This window comes from Neovison vison, chromosome 9, assembly GCF_020171115.1.
Source record: "Neovison vison isolate M4711 chromosome 9, ASM_NN_V1, whole genome shotgun sequence".
Lineage (NCBI taxonomy): Eukaryota > Metazoa > Chordata > Mammalia > Carnivora > Mustelidae > Neogale > Neogale vison.
Window position 1 is genome coordinate 6,746,816 of NC_058099.1, and position 16,188 is coordinate 6,763,003.

Genomic DNA, 16,188 nt, shown 5'->3' on the forward strand with positions numbered 1-16,188 from the left:
CCTGGCGTCCTGGGATCGAGTCCCACATCGGGCTCCTTGCTCGGCAGGGAGCCTGCTTCTGCCTCTGCCTCTGCCTGCCTCTCTGTCTGCCTGTGCTCGCTCGCTCTCTCTCCCTCTGTCTCTGACAAATAAATAAATAAATAAAATCTTTTAAAAAAATAAATAAATAAAATAAAAGAATGGGCCTGACAAGCACCAGCCCAAGTGAACTTTTCCCCTACTAAGGCCTCTGGCATTCCTGGGGCGGGGACAGGATGTGATTAAGCAGTGAGCAGGGGGTCTCCTTCCTCGGGACAGTGTGCCTGTCTCCAGCTCCTTTCCTGAGGGGTGACCTCACCTGAAAGGCCTGATGTGACCTCAAGGTCCTGCTAGGGGTGAGGAGCCAGGGGTAGGGGACGGAACTGCAAGCCAGGCTGGATGCCTGATGGGTCCTCCACCTGGAAGAGCGGCCCAGCAAGCCCCGGGGGGGCCACACAGGCCACTGCAGGACATAGAAGGCAGGTTACAGAGGGTCCTGAGGTGCCTTAGTCGGGCCGAACTCCAGGGGCAATCTGGCCCCCACACTATGCTCTGGGAAGCCCTTAAAGAAGGGGCTGGGATCTGTCTGGTGCTCCCCACATGTGGCTTCCCTCCAGGAGTCCAATTTTTCTGATTCACAGCCTGTCCCAGGCCCTGGGGGCAGATGCTCCCACGTGAAGGAATCTGGGATCTGACCTCGGTCCTTGGACACTCACTAAGTCAGAATCTGGGGGAGGAAGAGAGAGTTTGTGACTCTTTCTCGGATACATGGAAAAGTCAGGGTAGTTAGCAGTAAGGGAGGCTTAGGGAAGAGGGGAGGGAGGCCCAGACCCTCCAATCTGAGTGACACTGGAGGAAGTACGTCCTTTCCTGGGGCGGGGGTGGGGAGGGGATTTCAGGTCCCACCTGCCCCTACGCTTGAGGCTGCTGGAGAGAGGTGCTGCCCAGAGCACGGTGCCACAGCGTGGGCTGCCCGGTGCCCCTGGCTGCGAGGGAAGGAGGCGCAGAGGTGGTATTGGAACCTGGTCTCCACAGTCCCCACCCCGGGCTCTGGAATCCCACCACCGCTTGCCTCACCATGTCCCCACCCCGAAAGCAGAAAACGGGAACAGGTCACTCTTCACACAGATCCCCAGGACGGGTGGGCAGGGGGTGATCCTTCCATGGCTGCGGCTTTATTAGCCCCACAGGGGCCAGACCACAAAGCCACAGGAGCACCCAGCCCTCAACCCCACCCGCCTGCCTCTGAGAAGGGGCCCGTGGGTGTGGGGGCTTCCCTGGCCAGGCAAGGGGCTGGTACACACGGTTTCCTGGGCGTCTCCAGGGCGTGGCCTCCCATACGGCTGGCCTGAAATGGTTTGCACAATTTCCTCTCCAGAAAGGCGGGTGGTGACAAGCAGAGGGAGAAGGGTGTGTCGGTGGGGGGGTGGCGAGAGCGGCAGAGACCACCCGGCTCGGCCTCAGTGAGCACCAGGCACCCACGGTTCCTGTGCCCCACGGGCCCAGGTCGGCCCCTCAGCTCCCGATGCGGTCTAGAACAGGCTCCAGGCTAAGCCTCACCTCCCACAACCCAACCCTTGGACCTCTTGTCCCTGCAGATCCCTGCCTACGAGAAATCGGCCCCAGGTCACCTCGGCGGGGACAGACCACCATCCCTCCTGGCAAAAGGATTCTGCAACATCCTGTAGCAGAGACAACCCCCTGGCAGCCCAGTGATCCCGAGTCAGGAGATCCAGGGGAGGAGTAGGGGATGGCCCTGGAATCTGTCAACCAGCCCCTCCGCGTGGTTCTGGGAACCACAGGTGAGGACCTCCCCCAGCTAGGAGCATCTGACCATCCCGACCACCAGGAGATGCCCAGCTTCGGGAGCAAACCCCTCCCCACCACACGCCCCCACCAGCCCGGGCCGCTGCAGCCGGTGCGCCCGCACTCACCCGGTTGGCCGTGACGGCCAGGTTCTGGAGGTTCTGCAGGAGGCCGATGTCGGCGGGGAGGAAGGTCAGGTTGTTGTGGCTGAGGTCCAGGTAGCGCAGCTTGCGGCAGTAGAAGAGCTGGGTGGGGATCTTCTCGATCTTGTTGCGGTTCAGGTAGAGGCGCTCGAGGTTGGTGAGGTTGCCGATCTGGATGGGGATGTAGGCGATGTGGTTGTACCAGAGCTTAAGGCAGGTGAGGCGGTGCAGGTGCTGGAAGCTGATGATCTCCTCGATGGTCTTGAGGTTGTTGTCCTTGAGGTCGATCTCCTGCAGGTTGTGGAGGCTGAAGATGGAGTGCGGGATCCGCTCCAGGTCGCAGCGGATCAGCTCGAGCTCGGTCAGGTTGACCATCTTCTTGAGGCTGTTGAGCACGATGAGCTTGGTGCCCTCGTTGCTGACGGACAGCTTCTGCAGGTGCGCGCCCACGTCGGTGACCACCTGCGGCAGTTTGCTCAGGTTGCTCTTGAGCCGCAGCACCTTCAGGCGCTTGAGCTCGCGCAGCCCATCGATGACGATGTAGCGGTTGTTCTCGGCGCTGAGGTTGCCCGTCAGGTGCAGCTCCTCCAGGGTCTTCAGGCTGTAGATCCACAGCGGGATCTCCTTGATGTCCGTGAACTTGATGTGCAGGGCCCGCAGGTTCTCGCGCAGGAAGGCCAGGGCGGGCGCCTCGATCTTGGCCGCCGTGTGGTACAGCCAGAGCTCCTGGAGCCCCGTGAGCTGCGCGATGCTGGGCGGGATGGTCACGTCCGGGATCAGCTCCAGCTTCAGCACCTCCAGCTCCACCAGGTCGAACACGGTGTCGGGGATGCCGCTGAGCATGAACAGGTGCAGCTCCAGCTTGTCCTGCGCGTTCTTGGTGAGCCGCTGGCGCAGCTTCTCCAGAGTCCACTCGTTGTTGAGGTTCAGCTGGCGCAGCTTGTTCTCGCTCACCTCCGACAGGAAGACGGCGAAGCGCTTCGAGTAGAGCGGGTCGTACTGATCGATGAGGTGCAGCATGAAGGCGAAGTCGTTCTTGACGTCAGGGATGTCGCTGTAGCTGCTCTCCTCGCGGATGGACTCGAACGAGTACTTCTTGAGGGAGCGCCGCAGCATCCACCCGAGCGTGTACATGCAGACGAGGCCGTAGAAGATGACCAGGCTGATGTAGAAGGACGCCAGGATCTTGAAGAGCGTGGCCAGGGGGTGGGCGCAGCGGTAGGTGCGGTAGCCCGTCAGGCTCTCGAGGTCCACGGTGCAGTCCACGTCGAACTTGATGTTGTGCACGTAGTAGACGGTGTAGCAGATGATGAGGACGAACTTGATCACCTTGATGATGGTCTGCCGCATGTACAGGCGGTACACGATGTCCCCCTCCTCCACGTGGGTACGGAACTTCTTCACCTTCTCGAAGAGTGCCTTGGCCTGCTCCCCCTCCTTCTTGTCCAGCACGCCCGTCTCCGAGCGGTCCACGATGCCCTGCTCGATCCGGGACTTGGTCCGCTGCAGCATGGGCACGGTGGCCTCCACGTCCTCGCTGACCGTCGACGACTTCTTGTCCATGGAGCCGTTCATCTTGCTGAAGGCGGGCTTCGGGTCGCTCTCTTCCACCACCGTCTCGGACAGGGCCCGCGTGGTCCAGGGCGAGTCGAAGCACTTGAGCAGGATGGACACGAAGTGCTCCAGCTTCGAGCTGGTGCGCGGGAACTTGAACCAGAAGTTGCTGCAGGCCAGGAAGATGAGCGTGTGCAGAAGCACCAGGTAGGGGAAGTACTTGGCGAACCAGTGCAGGCGGTTCTCGTAGCAGACGGCGTCCACGTAGTTGTACTGGTGCCGGTCCAGGTCGTACCTGATGCCCGTGGGGCCCGTGCCGGGGGTCGGCAGCACGGTGGCGTTGGGGTAGCTGGGCTCCGGGCCCGGGGCTGCCCAGCCCCGGAATGAGTCATTGCAGGAGTCCTTGGTGACCCACTTACAAGGCAGGCAGATCATCTTGTCCTGGGTGACCTGGAGCGTGCCCCCGAAGACCGCAATCATCAGCATGACGATGGAGATGTAGTCGGTGAACACGTCCCACCACGGCTTCAGGATCCGGTATGCTGGCTGCGTGTCCGCAAAATAGCGGAGCTCTGTCACTGGAATCATGGTTCAATCTGAAAAGGACCCACAGGAGGGGGTTAACCAGGGTGGCCCGGCCGTCCGGGACCCTGGAGTCGACGCACCCACTGGCCAAAATTTCACCTGGTGTCTAGCTGGGAGACGTCACAGTCTTGCCACTCACATGGGGGCGCACTGATCGGCCTCTCTCCAGAAGCCATCTGGTCACCGGTAGCTGGGAAACCACCACCAGAGAAGGCAGGCCGCCTCCCCATTTAACAGACATGAAGACCGAGCACTGACGCAGGAGCTGTGCCGACAGATTGCTAACGTGGCCTCCCCAGGGTTCCAGCGGGAGCCATCGGGAATTCCTGTCCAGACTCCATCCTCTTAATGATCAGACTGACCAGAGGGGCTTGTTGAAATCTCTCAGTTCGCTTGGAACCCGGTGCCATGACGCTGCCCCAGTGACCGGAAGAGGCTCCCTCTAAGTGTTGGAAATCTAAACGTACAAGAGGGGGCTCGATGTGAACTCACTTTTGTAAAACAAATGGGGAAGTTTAAAAAACTCCGCAAGGGTTCATGTAATTATGTCCATATGGGATCTGAGGGGAGAGACACAGACACACAGACGCACACAGACACACATAGACAGGCACACACACAGGCACACACACACACACATGCGCATGCATGGTACGTACGGGGTGGGGCCAAGCAGAGAAAGGACAAGAAAACAAGACTGGTCTCCGCCCCACACTAGATGATGTCACATGTATGACTATTACCTCTGGCTCTGTGCATCTACATGTATATAAGGAACTAAGCTCAGGGAAGTAAAGTCACCTGCCCAACATCATTGTACTGCTCCTGGCAGAGTTAAGACCAAACCCAGGGCTGTCCCTCCACCTCCCCACCTCCCCACCTGGGTCTTCATTGCTGCGCAGGCCCCCTGTCCACCTGCCTATGCCAAGAGCACCAAGAGATCACGCCCCAGAGTCCAGCTTCCCTGTCCCCTGGGATTCCCAGAACTCAGGTCACGACGGGGCCAGCAGACACCACCACCCGCCCTGGGCCACCAGCTCCAGCCCAGAGGTCAGCCTTCCCAGGGAGGCCAGGACTCCCAGGCCAGGGTGAATGGCCGCCCCACAGGAAGGCCCGGGCCGCTAATGACCGGCTGGCTCCTCGTCCTACCCACACTCCTGGGAAGGGGGCACTCCAGGGGCGGGGCGCTGAGTCATACAGCTGGCCTTCAGCTGAAAGACACTTGGACACTTGTCCCTCCCTTCCCAGTTCCCCAAGTCCACATCCAAGCAGGCACCCAAAGGCTGGGGACAGGAAAGGAGGAGGGGCCAAGGCAGAAGGCCCGAGGGCATGAAACAGCCTGCCCCTGGAGTGTCCAGAAAGAGACCACCCACCCCGGCAGGACGCCAGACGCTGGGGGCGGTGCAGGTTATGACCAGGCAGGATGTGGCTGCCGCCTCGCCGGTAGGGAGAGTGGGTGTGCCAGCCTCCCCGTGAGGATACCCAGGCTCCCCGTGAGGAGTTGCCTCTGGGCCCCTGCTATCCCGGGGCTTTCCTTGCATATGTCACCTCTCGACTTCCAAGGGAGACACTGTTCACTGCTCCGTTTAAGGTGAGGGAACGGGAGGCTGAGAGGGAGGAAACCGCCCCGCCAGTTCCCTTCTGGCATCTCTCGCTCTTCCCCTCCTCCAGCCCCAAACACCTGGTCTCAAACACATCCTGAACTGGCCACCAGCCCTTGGCTCAGCCCTCCGGGGACAAAAAAAGTGACCAAGGTGTGTCCACGCCTCAGGGACCTCTCGGGGAGCGTGTGGGCAGCAGTGGGAGAGGCGGGGCGTGTCCAAACGGAACCTGCGGGCCTGCAACAGGGCAACGGGCAGTCGTGGCTACCGCCACCTCCCTGCGGAGAAAGGCTTCATGGGGGCTCAGGGGAGCAGAGCCAGGGGCCCTGGCTTGGAAAGCAGAGCTGGGGGTCCAGTGCAGGACCAGCCTCATTGGGGGTGGGGGGTGGGGGTGGGGGGGGCCTGTTCAGAGGGTGGGGTCACCCTCTCGCTCTGCTGTTCCTCCGTCGCTCCTCGGCCACCAACTCACTGTGGAATTCCCGACAAGTCACAGTTCTCCGCTCCCCTCCCCCGCCGCTCCACAGGGTTTTGGGAGAACGCTGGAAAGAAGATAGAGGGGCCAAACCCTAGGCCTTAGTCCCCAGGGATGCCAGGGAAGGGGCTCCTGCTCCAAGACCAGGCCCCCAAGAAGAAACAGCTTGGAGGCTGGGCAGCCTGCTCTCCAGTAGCTCTTGCTGAGGGCGTGGGGGAAGTCGGGGCCAACAAGGCTAAGCTGGGATCTGCCGGCCTTGACCTCGCTGCAGGGCCTGGGGAGGCCCTGGCTGGCTCCCGCCCTCAGGTTCTGCACAGACACCTCAAGCGCCGCTGAGTAGCGCCCCTGGAATGTCAGACTCGGCTGTGCTTAGCGCAGACTGGGGCAGGTGGGCTGAGGTGCCCACCGTCATGCTCCTCTGGGGCAGGAGTCCTTGGAACACAGCAGGCGCTCAGCAAAATCAGCCCATCTCAAGAGAGGGCCACAAGGGCGTCGGGGCAGGGCAGGGTCTGGGTGTGGCGGGGAGGCAGAGCAGCAGTGAGTTTCAGGGGGATGTGGGCAGGGCTGTGCATCCGGCAGGGAGGAAGCCGAGGCAGGGGCTTCTGGCCCTACCAGCTCCACCCAGCCCAGAGGGCCCTGGGGAAGAAAACAGATCCCCTAGGCAGGGATCTCCCTGCAGGCACCGGCCCCAGGAGCCAGTGACTCAAGGGCACTAAACACCCAATGGGAGGGGTGGGACTGGGAGTGGGGCAGCTCTGCCATTCCCAGACTGAAGACTCCCCGCCAAGTCTAGGACGTGCACGCTGCTCTGGCACCTTTTTTTTTTTTTTTTTTTTTTAAAGTCAGCTCTACACCCAACATGCTGAATTCACAATCCTGAGATCGAAAGTCGTGCTCTACCGACAAAGCCAGCCAGGTACCCCCATCCATTTTTTCCTCAAGATTGTTTTATTCTGGTAACATATACATAGGATAAAATTTACCCCTTTAACCTTTTTTTAGGTCTATGATTTAGTGTCGCTGAATACACTTCCACGGTGCAGCCATTGCCACCCTGGGTCTCCTGAACGCTTCCACCTGGCTGAACGAAAACCCTGTCCCCAACTAAACTCTAGCTCCACAGTTCTCCTTCCCCAATCCCTGGCCATGACCGTTCTACTTAGAGAAATGGGGTGGGGGACAGAGGGAGCTGGGTAGAGACAGAGTCCTAAGCAGGCTCCACGCCTGGTGTGGAGCCAGATGCAGGACTTGATCTCATGACCCTGAGATCAGGACCTGGGCCAAAATCAAGAGGCAGATGCTTAACCCACTAAGCCACCCAAGCACCCCTCTACTTTCTGTCTCTATAAAGCTGACTGGCCTGGGTACTTCATAGAGGTAGAATCATAACAGTATTTGTCTCGTGATGTCTGGCTTATTTTGGGTAACAGAATGCCCTCAACATTCATCCATGTTTTGGCATGGATGTCGGAATTCCCTTCTTTTTTTTAAAAAAATATTTTATTTATTTATTTGACAGAGAGATAGAGAGAGAACACAAGTAAGCAGACTGGCAGGCAGAGGGAGAGGGAGAAGCAGGCTCTCCGCTGAGCAAGGAGCCTGATGTGGGGTTCGGTCCCAGGACCCTGGAATCATGACCTGAGCGGAAGGCAGCTGCTTAACCAACTGAGCCACCCTGGCGTCCCTTCCCTTCCTTTTTAAGGCTGAAATATTCTCTATAACCATTTTACAGACAGGGAAAAACAGGCTCAGAGAGAAAAGCCATGTCCCCAACTTCACACCACCTGTAAGTGACAGAGGCCACCTTCAAAGACAGATCCACAGGGGAGCCCGGGCATGCAGGGCCTCCAGGGGGCCATGGTGGTAGGGTAGCTCCCACGTGGTAGCTGCCTTGGAACAGGGCTGGTCCGGTCGGGAGAGTACCACAGGGAAATGGGCAGATCCAAGAAGTGGGGATTTTCCTTCCCCGTTACAGAAAGAACCCTTTCCAGGCCATTTCAGGCAGCTAGTGTGTTCATCCCCTCCCTGTACTGAGCCCTCCCTAAACGGTATGGCGTCCTAGCAGGGGTGTGGAACAGCTTCCCTCCCAGGGCCTGTTTCCCTGTCCTGAAGGGAGCAGAGACTCTGTTGTGGATGTGACCACATTTTGTAAAAGGTGGTCAAGGTACCCAGAGGCACATGTGATCCCAGACCTGGGCCCATCGTGGACGCCTCCCTTCCAACTGCATCCCACCCTGAGGTCTGCCAGCGAGGCTGGTTCCAGAGCTGCTGATGCCAGCAGACACCCCCTTGTCCTGGTCACTCCTGCCTCTCACTGGCATGGAGGGAATGACGTGTCCAGAAGTCAGGACTCCTTCCCTAGAAGGTGGCACACTGGTCTCCCTGTCCATAAACTGGGCGGTGGGAACAGATGCCCCACCAAGTTCTCAGGACTATCAGAAGTCACAGAAATGAGGATTTCCAAACTGCCTGTGTGTGGCCCCCGGGTCAGGAGGAGAGCAAGCCCCGAGCTACGTGGTGTGAGCTTAGTGCTAGAGGGACAGCAGGGCCAGTTGGGGCTCCGGCCTGGACAGTGGAGTGACCCTGGGCAGGTGTCTTCATGTCTCTGAGCCTTAGCAACCCCCGATTTGAGGAAGGGGGCTGAATCAGATGAGGGCCTGACCCCCCCCCAGACCAACCCTAACTTCAACAGTCAGGGGTAATTGAAAAGTGCCCAGAGCAGGAGCAGAAAGGAAGGAAATGGAAGAAGGAAAGCCACCCGCAGGCCTCGTAGACACCAGGCAGAGACGCGGGTAGGCGGGGCCTGGCCCAAGAAGGGCAGTGAGCACCTCCTGCCACGAGAATGCAATGTGGCCTTTTCAATGGACCAAGGAGCTCTGTCTGTAAGGCTACTGAGGAAACAAGTGAGATCTACAAAAATAAATAAATACAGTCCCATAAGCCCTTGACCAAAGTCCCTGCACTGTGGGGAGGATTGCCCTCTCAGAGTGGGAATAAGAAACAGAATGAAAGGATGGGGCGCCCGGGTGGCTCAGTGGGTTAAAACCTCTGCCTTCTGCTCAGGTCGTGATCCCAGGGTTCTGGGATTGAGCCTCGCATTCATTGCATAGGGCTCTCTGCTCAGCAGGGAGCCTGCCTTCCCCCACTCTCTGCCTGCCTCTCTGCCTATTTGTGAACTCTGTTTGTCAAATAAATAAATAAAATCTTTTTTAAAAAAAGGAAATAGAATGAAAGGAAACTGTAATTTTTTTTTAATCAGTGTGCATTATCTTTGTGATTGAAACAATAGTAGCTGTTTCCAAAGAAACAGCTGAAAGCAAGAAAGAAAAAAAGAAAGGAAGAAAGAGGGCACCTGGGCAGCTCAGCCGGTTAAGCATGAGCCTTCGGCTCAGGCCATGATCTCAGGGTCCTGGGATGGAGCCCCACACTGGCTCCTTGCTCAGCGGGGAGTCTGCTTCTCCCTTTCCCACCTCCCTTGCTTGTGATCTCTCTCTCTCTCAAAGTTCTCTTTCTCTCTCAAATAAATAAATAAAATCTTGGAAAGAAGGAAGGCAAAGAGAGGGAGAAAGAAAGAGAAAAAAGAGGAAGGAAGGAAGAAAGGAAGGAAGGAAAAGAGAGAGAGGCTGGCCCTCAAGTATGGTGATCAGGTGTTCTTCTAAAGCCCCGAGAGGGCAGTTCAGGGGGGACAATGGGGAATTGGGTCAGATCAGGTCAGGTCTCTGCCGTAAGAGGAAGGGGATTTGGAAAGGATCCTGAATAGAGGACAAAGATGAACAAGTTAAACTCAGGTGGCTGAGAAAAGACAAAAAGGCAATTTGCCTTGCTGTCCTCTGAGTTCTGGTCCGGCTACTTCTCCTTCTTCCAGGACAGAGGCCTCACTCTGAGTCAGAGACTGGGCCCTCCTAGAAGTCGGGGATCAACATCACCACTGAGATGGGAGACCTCTGGCTGCACCCAGGAAAAGCGCAGGAGGCAGTGGCCAAGAGGCCACCCAGAGGGACTGGGGAGGGTAAGAGTCCCGCAGGACAGCGGCCACTCCAGATTCATCCGAGTCCCTTAGGTAGGGCCCAGAATAGGGTGGAGAGATCTGCTGAGTTGGGCAGAAACCGGGAAGGAGGCAGTGGGAGGGAGGGTGGCCATTGTCTGGGACAGATTCTAGCACAAGAATCAGTTACGGGAATGTTCATCACGGCGTTATTCATGCCCTAGGAAAACTGGAAACCACCCAGATGCCCATTATGAGCTGACTGGTTAAATACTTATTAAATGATCAGACGATAGAATACTATGAAATAATGAAAACACGTTAGAGCAAGACACCTGATGACTTGGTGAGAGGGAAACTGTCTGGAGTATGTTAATGCCGACGTAGGTAACAGGGGAGCCTGGGTGGCTCAGTCGGTTGAGTATCTGACTCTTGATTTCAGTTCAGGTCATGATCTCCGAGTGGTGAGATCGAGCCCCATGCTGGGCTCTGCAGTCAGCACTGAATCTGCTTGAGATTCTCTGTCTCTCTCTCCCTGTCCCTCCCTCTGCTCATGCATTCTCTCTCTCTCTCTCACAAATAAAATCTTAAAAAAAAAAAAGAAAAGCTACAACAATTTGGAAGAACAAGGTGGGAGAACACGTTCTACAAAGCTACAGGCATTCAGCCAGTGTGGTGCTGACGAAGGGATAGAGGGATGGACCACAGGAACAGAAGAGCAAGCCTAGAAACAGACCCCGAAATGTCGGGAAACTGATGTGACAGTGTTGGCTTTGTGGATCGGGGGAAAGAGCGGGCATCCAGGAACGGATCTGGCTCTCAGCTACTCGTGTGCAAAAGGCATAGCCTCATCCACTTCCTTATATGAAAATGAATTCCAATGAACTGAAGACCTAAGCCAAAACCTGAAAATGTTTAAAGAAAGAGCTAAAAGATCAACTTAGGATGGGAAAGGATTTCCCATCACAAAGAGGCATCCTTCATCCTTAAAGGAGAAGGCTGATATCTTGGTCACATTAAGTTAAAATGTATGCACACTGAAGAACGTAATAAGTAAAAAGAACCCACAGACTTGTTAGAGATCTTTGCAATGTGCATAACTACAAAGGATTACTATCACGGACAAACACAGACTCCTACAAACCCAAGAAAGAGACAATCCGATAGGGCATCTGGGCAGCTCAGTCAGTTGAGCATCTGACTCTTAATTTCGGCTCAGGTCATGATCTCCGGGGCGTGAGATCGGGCCTAGAGTTGGGCTCCGCACTCAGCAGGGAATCTGCTTGAGGTTCTCTCCCTCTCTCCCTTCCCCTACCCCCCACAACCTACCATGAGTTCATGAACACACACGTGTGCATGTGCGCGCGCTCTCTCTCTCTAAAGTAAATAAATCTTGAAAAAAAATGAATAGACAACTCATAAGAAAAAATGAAAATGGCAATTAATATATGAAATTAATTCCTAACCTCGTTACTAATCAAGGAATGCAATCAGAGGCCATATCACTACCCTGTGACTGGCAAAAATGCTGAATTCCCCCCTGAGATTAGGAAGCACACATCCTACAATGTAGCCACTTCTCTCCTAGTTCGAGATCTCAGAGAATCAGGGAACCGCTTTACACACACGTGGAGCCATGGACGAAAATGCTCACTGAGGCGTTGTTCCTAACGGCCGCAAGTCAGCAGCCACCTATCCATCAACAGGAGGAAGGATAAATCATCATCCTCATACACTGGAATGCTAAAGCAGCGAATTAATAATCTATACCTGCACGTACCAACAAGAACAGACCTCAAAAACAAACCTGAGCCAAAAAACACGCTACAGACTAATTCCTTACGGGTTACACAAGAGTTTCTATACCGTATGTACCCTAGTACAGCTACAGAAGCGTGCACAGAGAGCCCCGGGATCAAGATAATGATTTCAGGGGCACCTGGGTGGCTTGATCGTTAGGCGTCTGCCTTGGACTCAGATCAAGATCTCAGGGCCCTGGGATTGAGCCCCACATCAGCTCCCTGCTCGGCAGGAAGCCTGATTCTCCCTCTCCCACTCCCCTTGCTTGTGTTCTCTCTCTCTGTCCAATAAATAAATAAAATCTTTAAAAAAAAAAAAAGATAATAATTTCATCCAGAGAGGGAAGAGAAAGGGATTGGGGAAGATGCTTCACTTGTGTCCCAAATATTTTGAGAAAGAGAGACTATATCTGAAGCAATTCATGAAAAACATGAAGGTCTGACAAAGCTGAGTCCTGGATATGATATTTGCTCTGGTTTCAACCTTTTCTGTGTACTTAGACTACTTCATACAAAATTTACCAAAATAATCACCCGTTTCTACCCCTCCTGGCAGGCCTCCTCTCTGGTCCTCGCACCTGCCAGGCTCAGCGGGAGGCAGCAGGTCTGGACCCATCCAGTGCCAGGGCAGCAAATTCAGCTCCTCCTTCCAACTAGCCTGCTGCTGACCAGAGCGGCAGCACCTGTGGTCTCCGACGATCCTGACCCCGCAGAAGGCAGTCCCACCCCTGCCTGGTGCTGCCCTGCCCCTAGGGAGCTGCCCAAGTCGGGAGGAGGCAGCCAGACCCTTTCCACAGAGCTCACGGCACAGGTGGGGAGAAGCTGGGCTGGATTCCTCTGGCGAGGCTGGAGGATTCCTGCCCCGGGGAGGTAGGAGGGAGGTCAGAGATGCAACCGGGGGAGTCCCTATCTTTCCCTTGATGACAGGCAGATCTCAGGGAGTGCAAAGGGCATAAGCTTCGGAGCTGCAGAAGACACAGGTTCAAAGCCAGCTCTCGTCTGAAATCCTTCCAAGACCCCAGGACCAATTACTGGCCCCAGGCTCCGTTTTCACAACTTTAAAATAAGAATAGTGCTCCCTGTCTCATCTCTCTGGATACAGGGACCCAAAATATGTCCAAAGGGATATTACACACAAAAAAAGATGCTATCCAGTAGAGGAAAACATAGATTCCGTGAAAGAAGCCAGTCGCAAAGGACAAATCCTGCAGGAATCCGCTCATATGAGGTAAGCAGGCAAATTCATAAACACAGAAAGTAGCAGGGTGCACGCCAGCGGCTGGGCGAGGGGAGGGTGCAGAGCGAGTGTTTACCGGTAGGGCATTTCCGGTTTGCAAGATGAACACAAATTCTGGAGATCTGTGGTGGCTGCCTCTGGACATGACGGTGTTAATGCTGCTGAAGGGACACTTAAAAATGGTGAGGATGGTAATTTTCCAGTTACGTGCATCTGACCGCAATTTAATGAAGTTAGGAAAAGAGAAGCACGATCTCATTCTTCTTTGAAAAAAAATTCTATCAGTAACTTACGGCTGTACGCATGGAAAAATCTGGAAAGCTATACATAGAATTGTGTATCGTTAAGTCGGCGGGTGGATAAGACTGGAGAGGACTGTCTATACGGCGCACTCTTCTATCATTTAAAACTGGAGCTTTTAGGAGTAGGAAAAATATCTGGGGAGAAGAGACCTTCCTCACTATGTAGTTTCAGAGATTGTAAAAGTTTACAAGAAGTACCTGCCTTCTACCGTGTTAGGAGAAGGTGAGCCCGCCCAGCCTGCCCCACCCAGGTGACAGACACGCCACAGGGCGCCGTCCTCCCCGTACAGGAGAGCCCAGGCTGGGTAAGCTCAGACCCTGGGAACAAACGACCTTTGCTCTGAGCCTCAGTTTCCTTGACTGCAAAATGGGAATATTGCCGAACCGACCTCAGGGGCTTACTGTGACTACTTCAGTGACATAATGTATCCTGCCTGTCGCCCAGAGGAAGGTGCGCTCTGGTCACAGCTCACCTGCCCTCGCAGAAAACCCTCCTGGAGCTCAGTGGGGGAAGACACCCAGGTCAGGGCTGAGCCACAAGGACAGGCACAGGAGCCCTCCAGGACCTGCCCCATCACACAGGCTACATTCAAGAGCCTTGAACTTCTGGAGCCCCTGCCAGGCTCAGGGCCCCAGGAAAGGATGGAGGTTGAGAGCTGGGGATTTGCTTTCAGACCGCCCCTTAGGGACCCCTCGACATTGTTGATTTCCCTTGAACGCTTCTTCCGGACGGGTAAGGGAGTCAGAGACATGCCCTGCAGCCCACTCTGGCCCAGAGGCAGACCACCCAAGCATGCCTAGCCCCTGTGTCAGCCTGCAGGCCTTCGGCTTTCACACTCGAGCCAGGGCCAGCGGGCTGGGCTGCGGGGAAGCAGGGCACAGAGAGCCTTTTGTTCAAGACCAAACAGAGATGCTGGGCAAGCTTCCCGGGCAAGAGGGGAGGTAGGAGGCTGGCGCCCCTCCTCGTACCACACTTGGGAAGGCGGTCTGTCCCTCCGCTGCGCTCCCAGGGAAGGGGGAAGGGCCATTCCCCAGAGGCCTGAGGAAGACAGTGGGTCAGCGGCCCTGTCCCAGAAGGGCTCCGGGCCTGTGAATCTCCTCCTCGGTCAGCCCCCCTGGGCCTCCTCTGGTCCCAGAGCCAGGAGTGGGAGGAAAGGTCTCACCTCGTCATCAGTTGCGCACAGCCCCCACCCACTCCGGAGCGGGGCACTGCCCTCTAGGCCCCCACACCCACTTGGGGTGAGTCAGCCATGGGCTGGGGGCACTGCCTGGCTTGGCACTCAGCCCGCAGAGAAAGGCACACCCTCACTTCCCGGGAAAGGAAGAGGGGACACAGTCAGGGCAGGAGGCGGAAGGCACAAGTTTTGTTTCCAAACTGCTCTCACATTTGGGCTGGGCCTCCCCAGCAGGTGTGTCCTCCTGCGATCCTGCCAGGCTGCGGCCTACCTTTTGGGGCGAAGGGTAACCAGTGAGGGACACCCACCAGGGGCTCCCAAGCCAAGCCCACGGAGCAGCAGGCCAGCTGGAGGCCCGAGCTGCCCCCTCGCCCCACCAGGCTGGCTTTGGAGCCCCCAGCTACTGAGACGGACGACATGCCAACACTGTGCCCACTGCTTCCTGGCCATAACTCCCCGTCACTTCACTTGTGGGTGACCTTGGGAAAGTCACCAACTTTCCCTCCCAGGGCTCTGGTTTCCTCATCTGTAAAATGGTTCATGACTTTATAGCGAGGACTGAATGACAAGAGTCCATGGAAAGCTCTGGCCCAGCGCCCACCGCATATTTACGACTGCGGTGTTAGCTGCCGTCACTGTCCCGCCAGGTTTCACCGGTGCCTTTACTGAGGAGAGATTAAGTGACCCGCCCAAGGCCACAGAGCCAGGAGGTGGTGGGACAGAGCCCCACAGGGCTGACTTTCTATGATACCAATCTGCCTCAAAGGCAAGCAGGCCTCCTGAGCCCTCCCTGAGCACCCAGAACTCCAGAAATGCTTCCTAGAACAAGAGCCCCTTTTCCTGAGGGGCACAAGGAACCAAGCGGTCTGCAGGGAACCCCAGCGGAACACACGCAGAGGCCTCTGGTGTCGCAGGGAGAGCTCGAAGGGAACTCTAGAAGGGAGCCCCACTCTGCCAGGTCTGGGCCCACGGGGACAAGGGGCCTCGGTCGGCTACGAGCACCAGCACCGCGTGCCAGGACCGGCTACGGAATGGCGGGCTGGAGCACCCACGGGAGCTGCAGACACATCTGTGAGACCCCAGGGGACCGGGGCCGAGGCCAACCTGTTGCCTGTGGCCCGGCTCTCCGGGCTGGAGGGGGGCTGCCCCCCCAGAGATCGAGACGCAGGGGGCCGGAGAGAGGGGGAAAGGCAGGATCCCTGCGTGCCCAGGCGCTGCTCAGCACACCTGCCCACGGCCGACCCTGTCAGAGGGCGTGAGTTTGGCCGCGGCGCCTCTGAGGGCGTCTGGGAATTCTAGAGCCACTTTCCCTCCGGAGGAACGCCGCTCCCGGCAGGCTGTACGGCAGCAGTCCATTTAATTTTGAGGTTTTCGGCCCTCAAGAGACAGTTAAACTTAGAACTTGCTACGAGATGCAGTAGGAACGCACTGGGAAAGACAGCAAGGGATGTTGTGGCTGGGAGTAAAAGCTATTCTGGAAACCTCAGTCCCACACATCCTTGAAGAGGGAT

The 16,188-nt window shown here is 56.4% G+C and overlaps 1 protein-coding gene across 3 annotated transcripts in view; it reads right to left on the reverse strand.

Moving 5' to 3' along the window:
* Positions 1-16,188, reverse strand: part of LRRC8A (leucine rich repeat containing 8 VRAC subunit A) — a 28,083-nt gene that overhangs the window by 5,261 nt on the left and 6,634 nt on the right. For 2 of the 3 annotated variants that reach the window (XM_044264727.1, XM_044264729.1), the window contains one exon: positions 1,953-4,117. In XM_044264727.1, coding sequence (XP_044120662.1) covers positions 1,953-4,109 — 2,157 coding nt within the window. In that variant the 5' untranslated portion in view covers positions 4,110-4,117. Of the gene's footprint in view, positions 1-1,952; positions 4,118-4,205; positions 4,564-16,188 lie in introns of all 3 variants that reach the window. The other variant, XM_044264728.1, reaches the window with a different exon arrangement.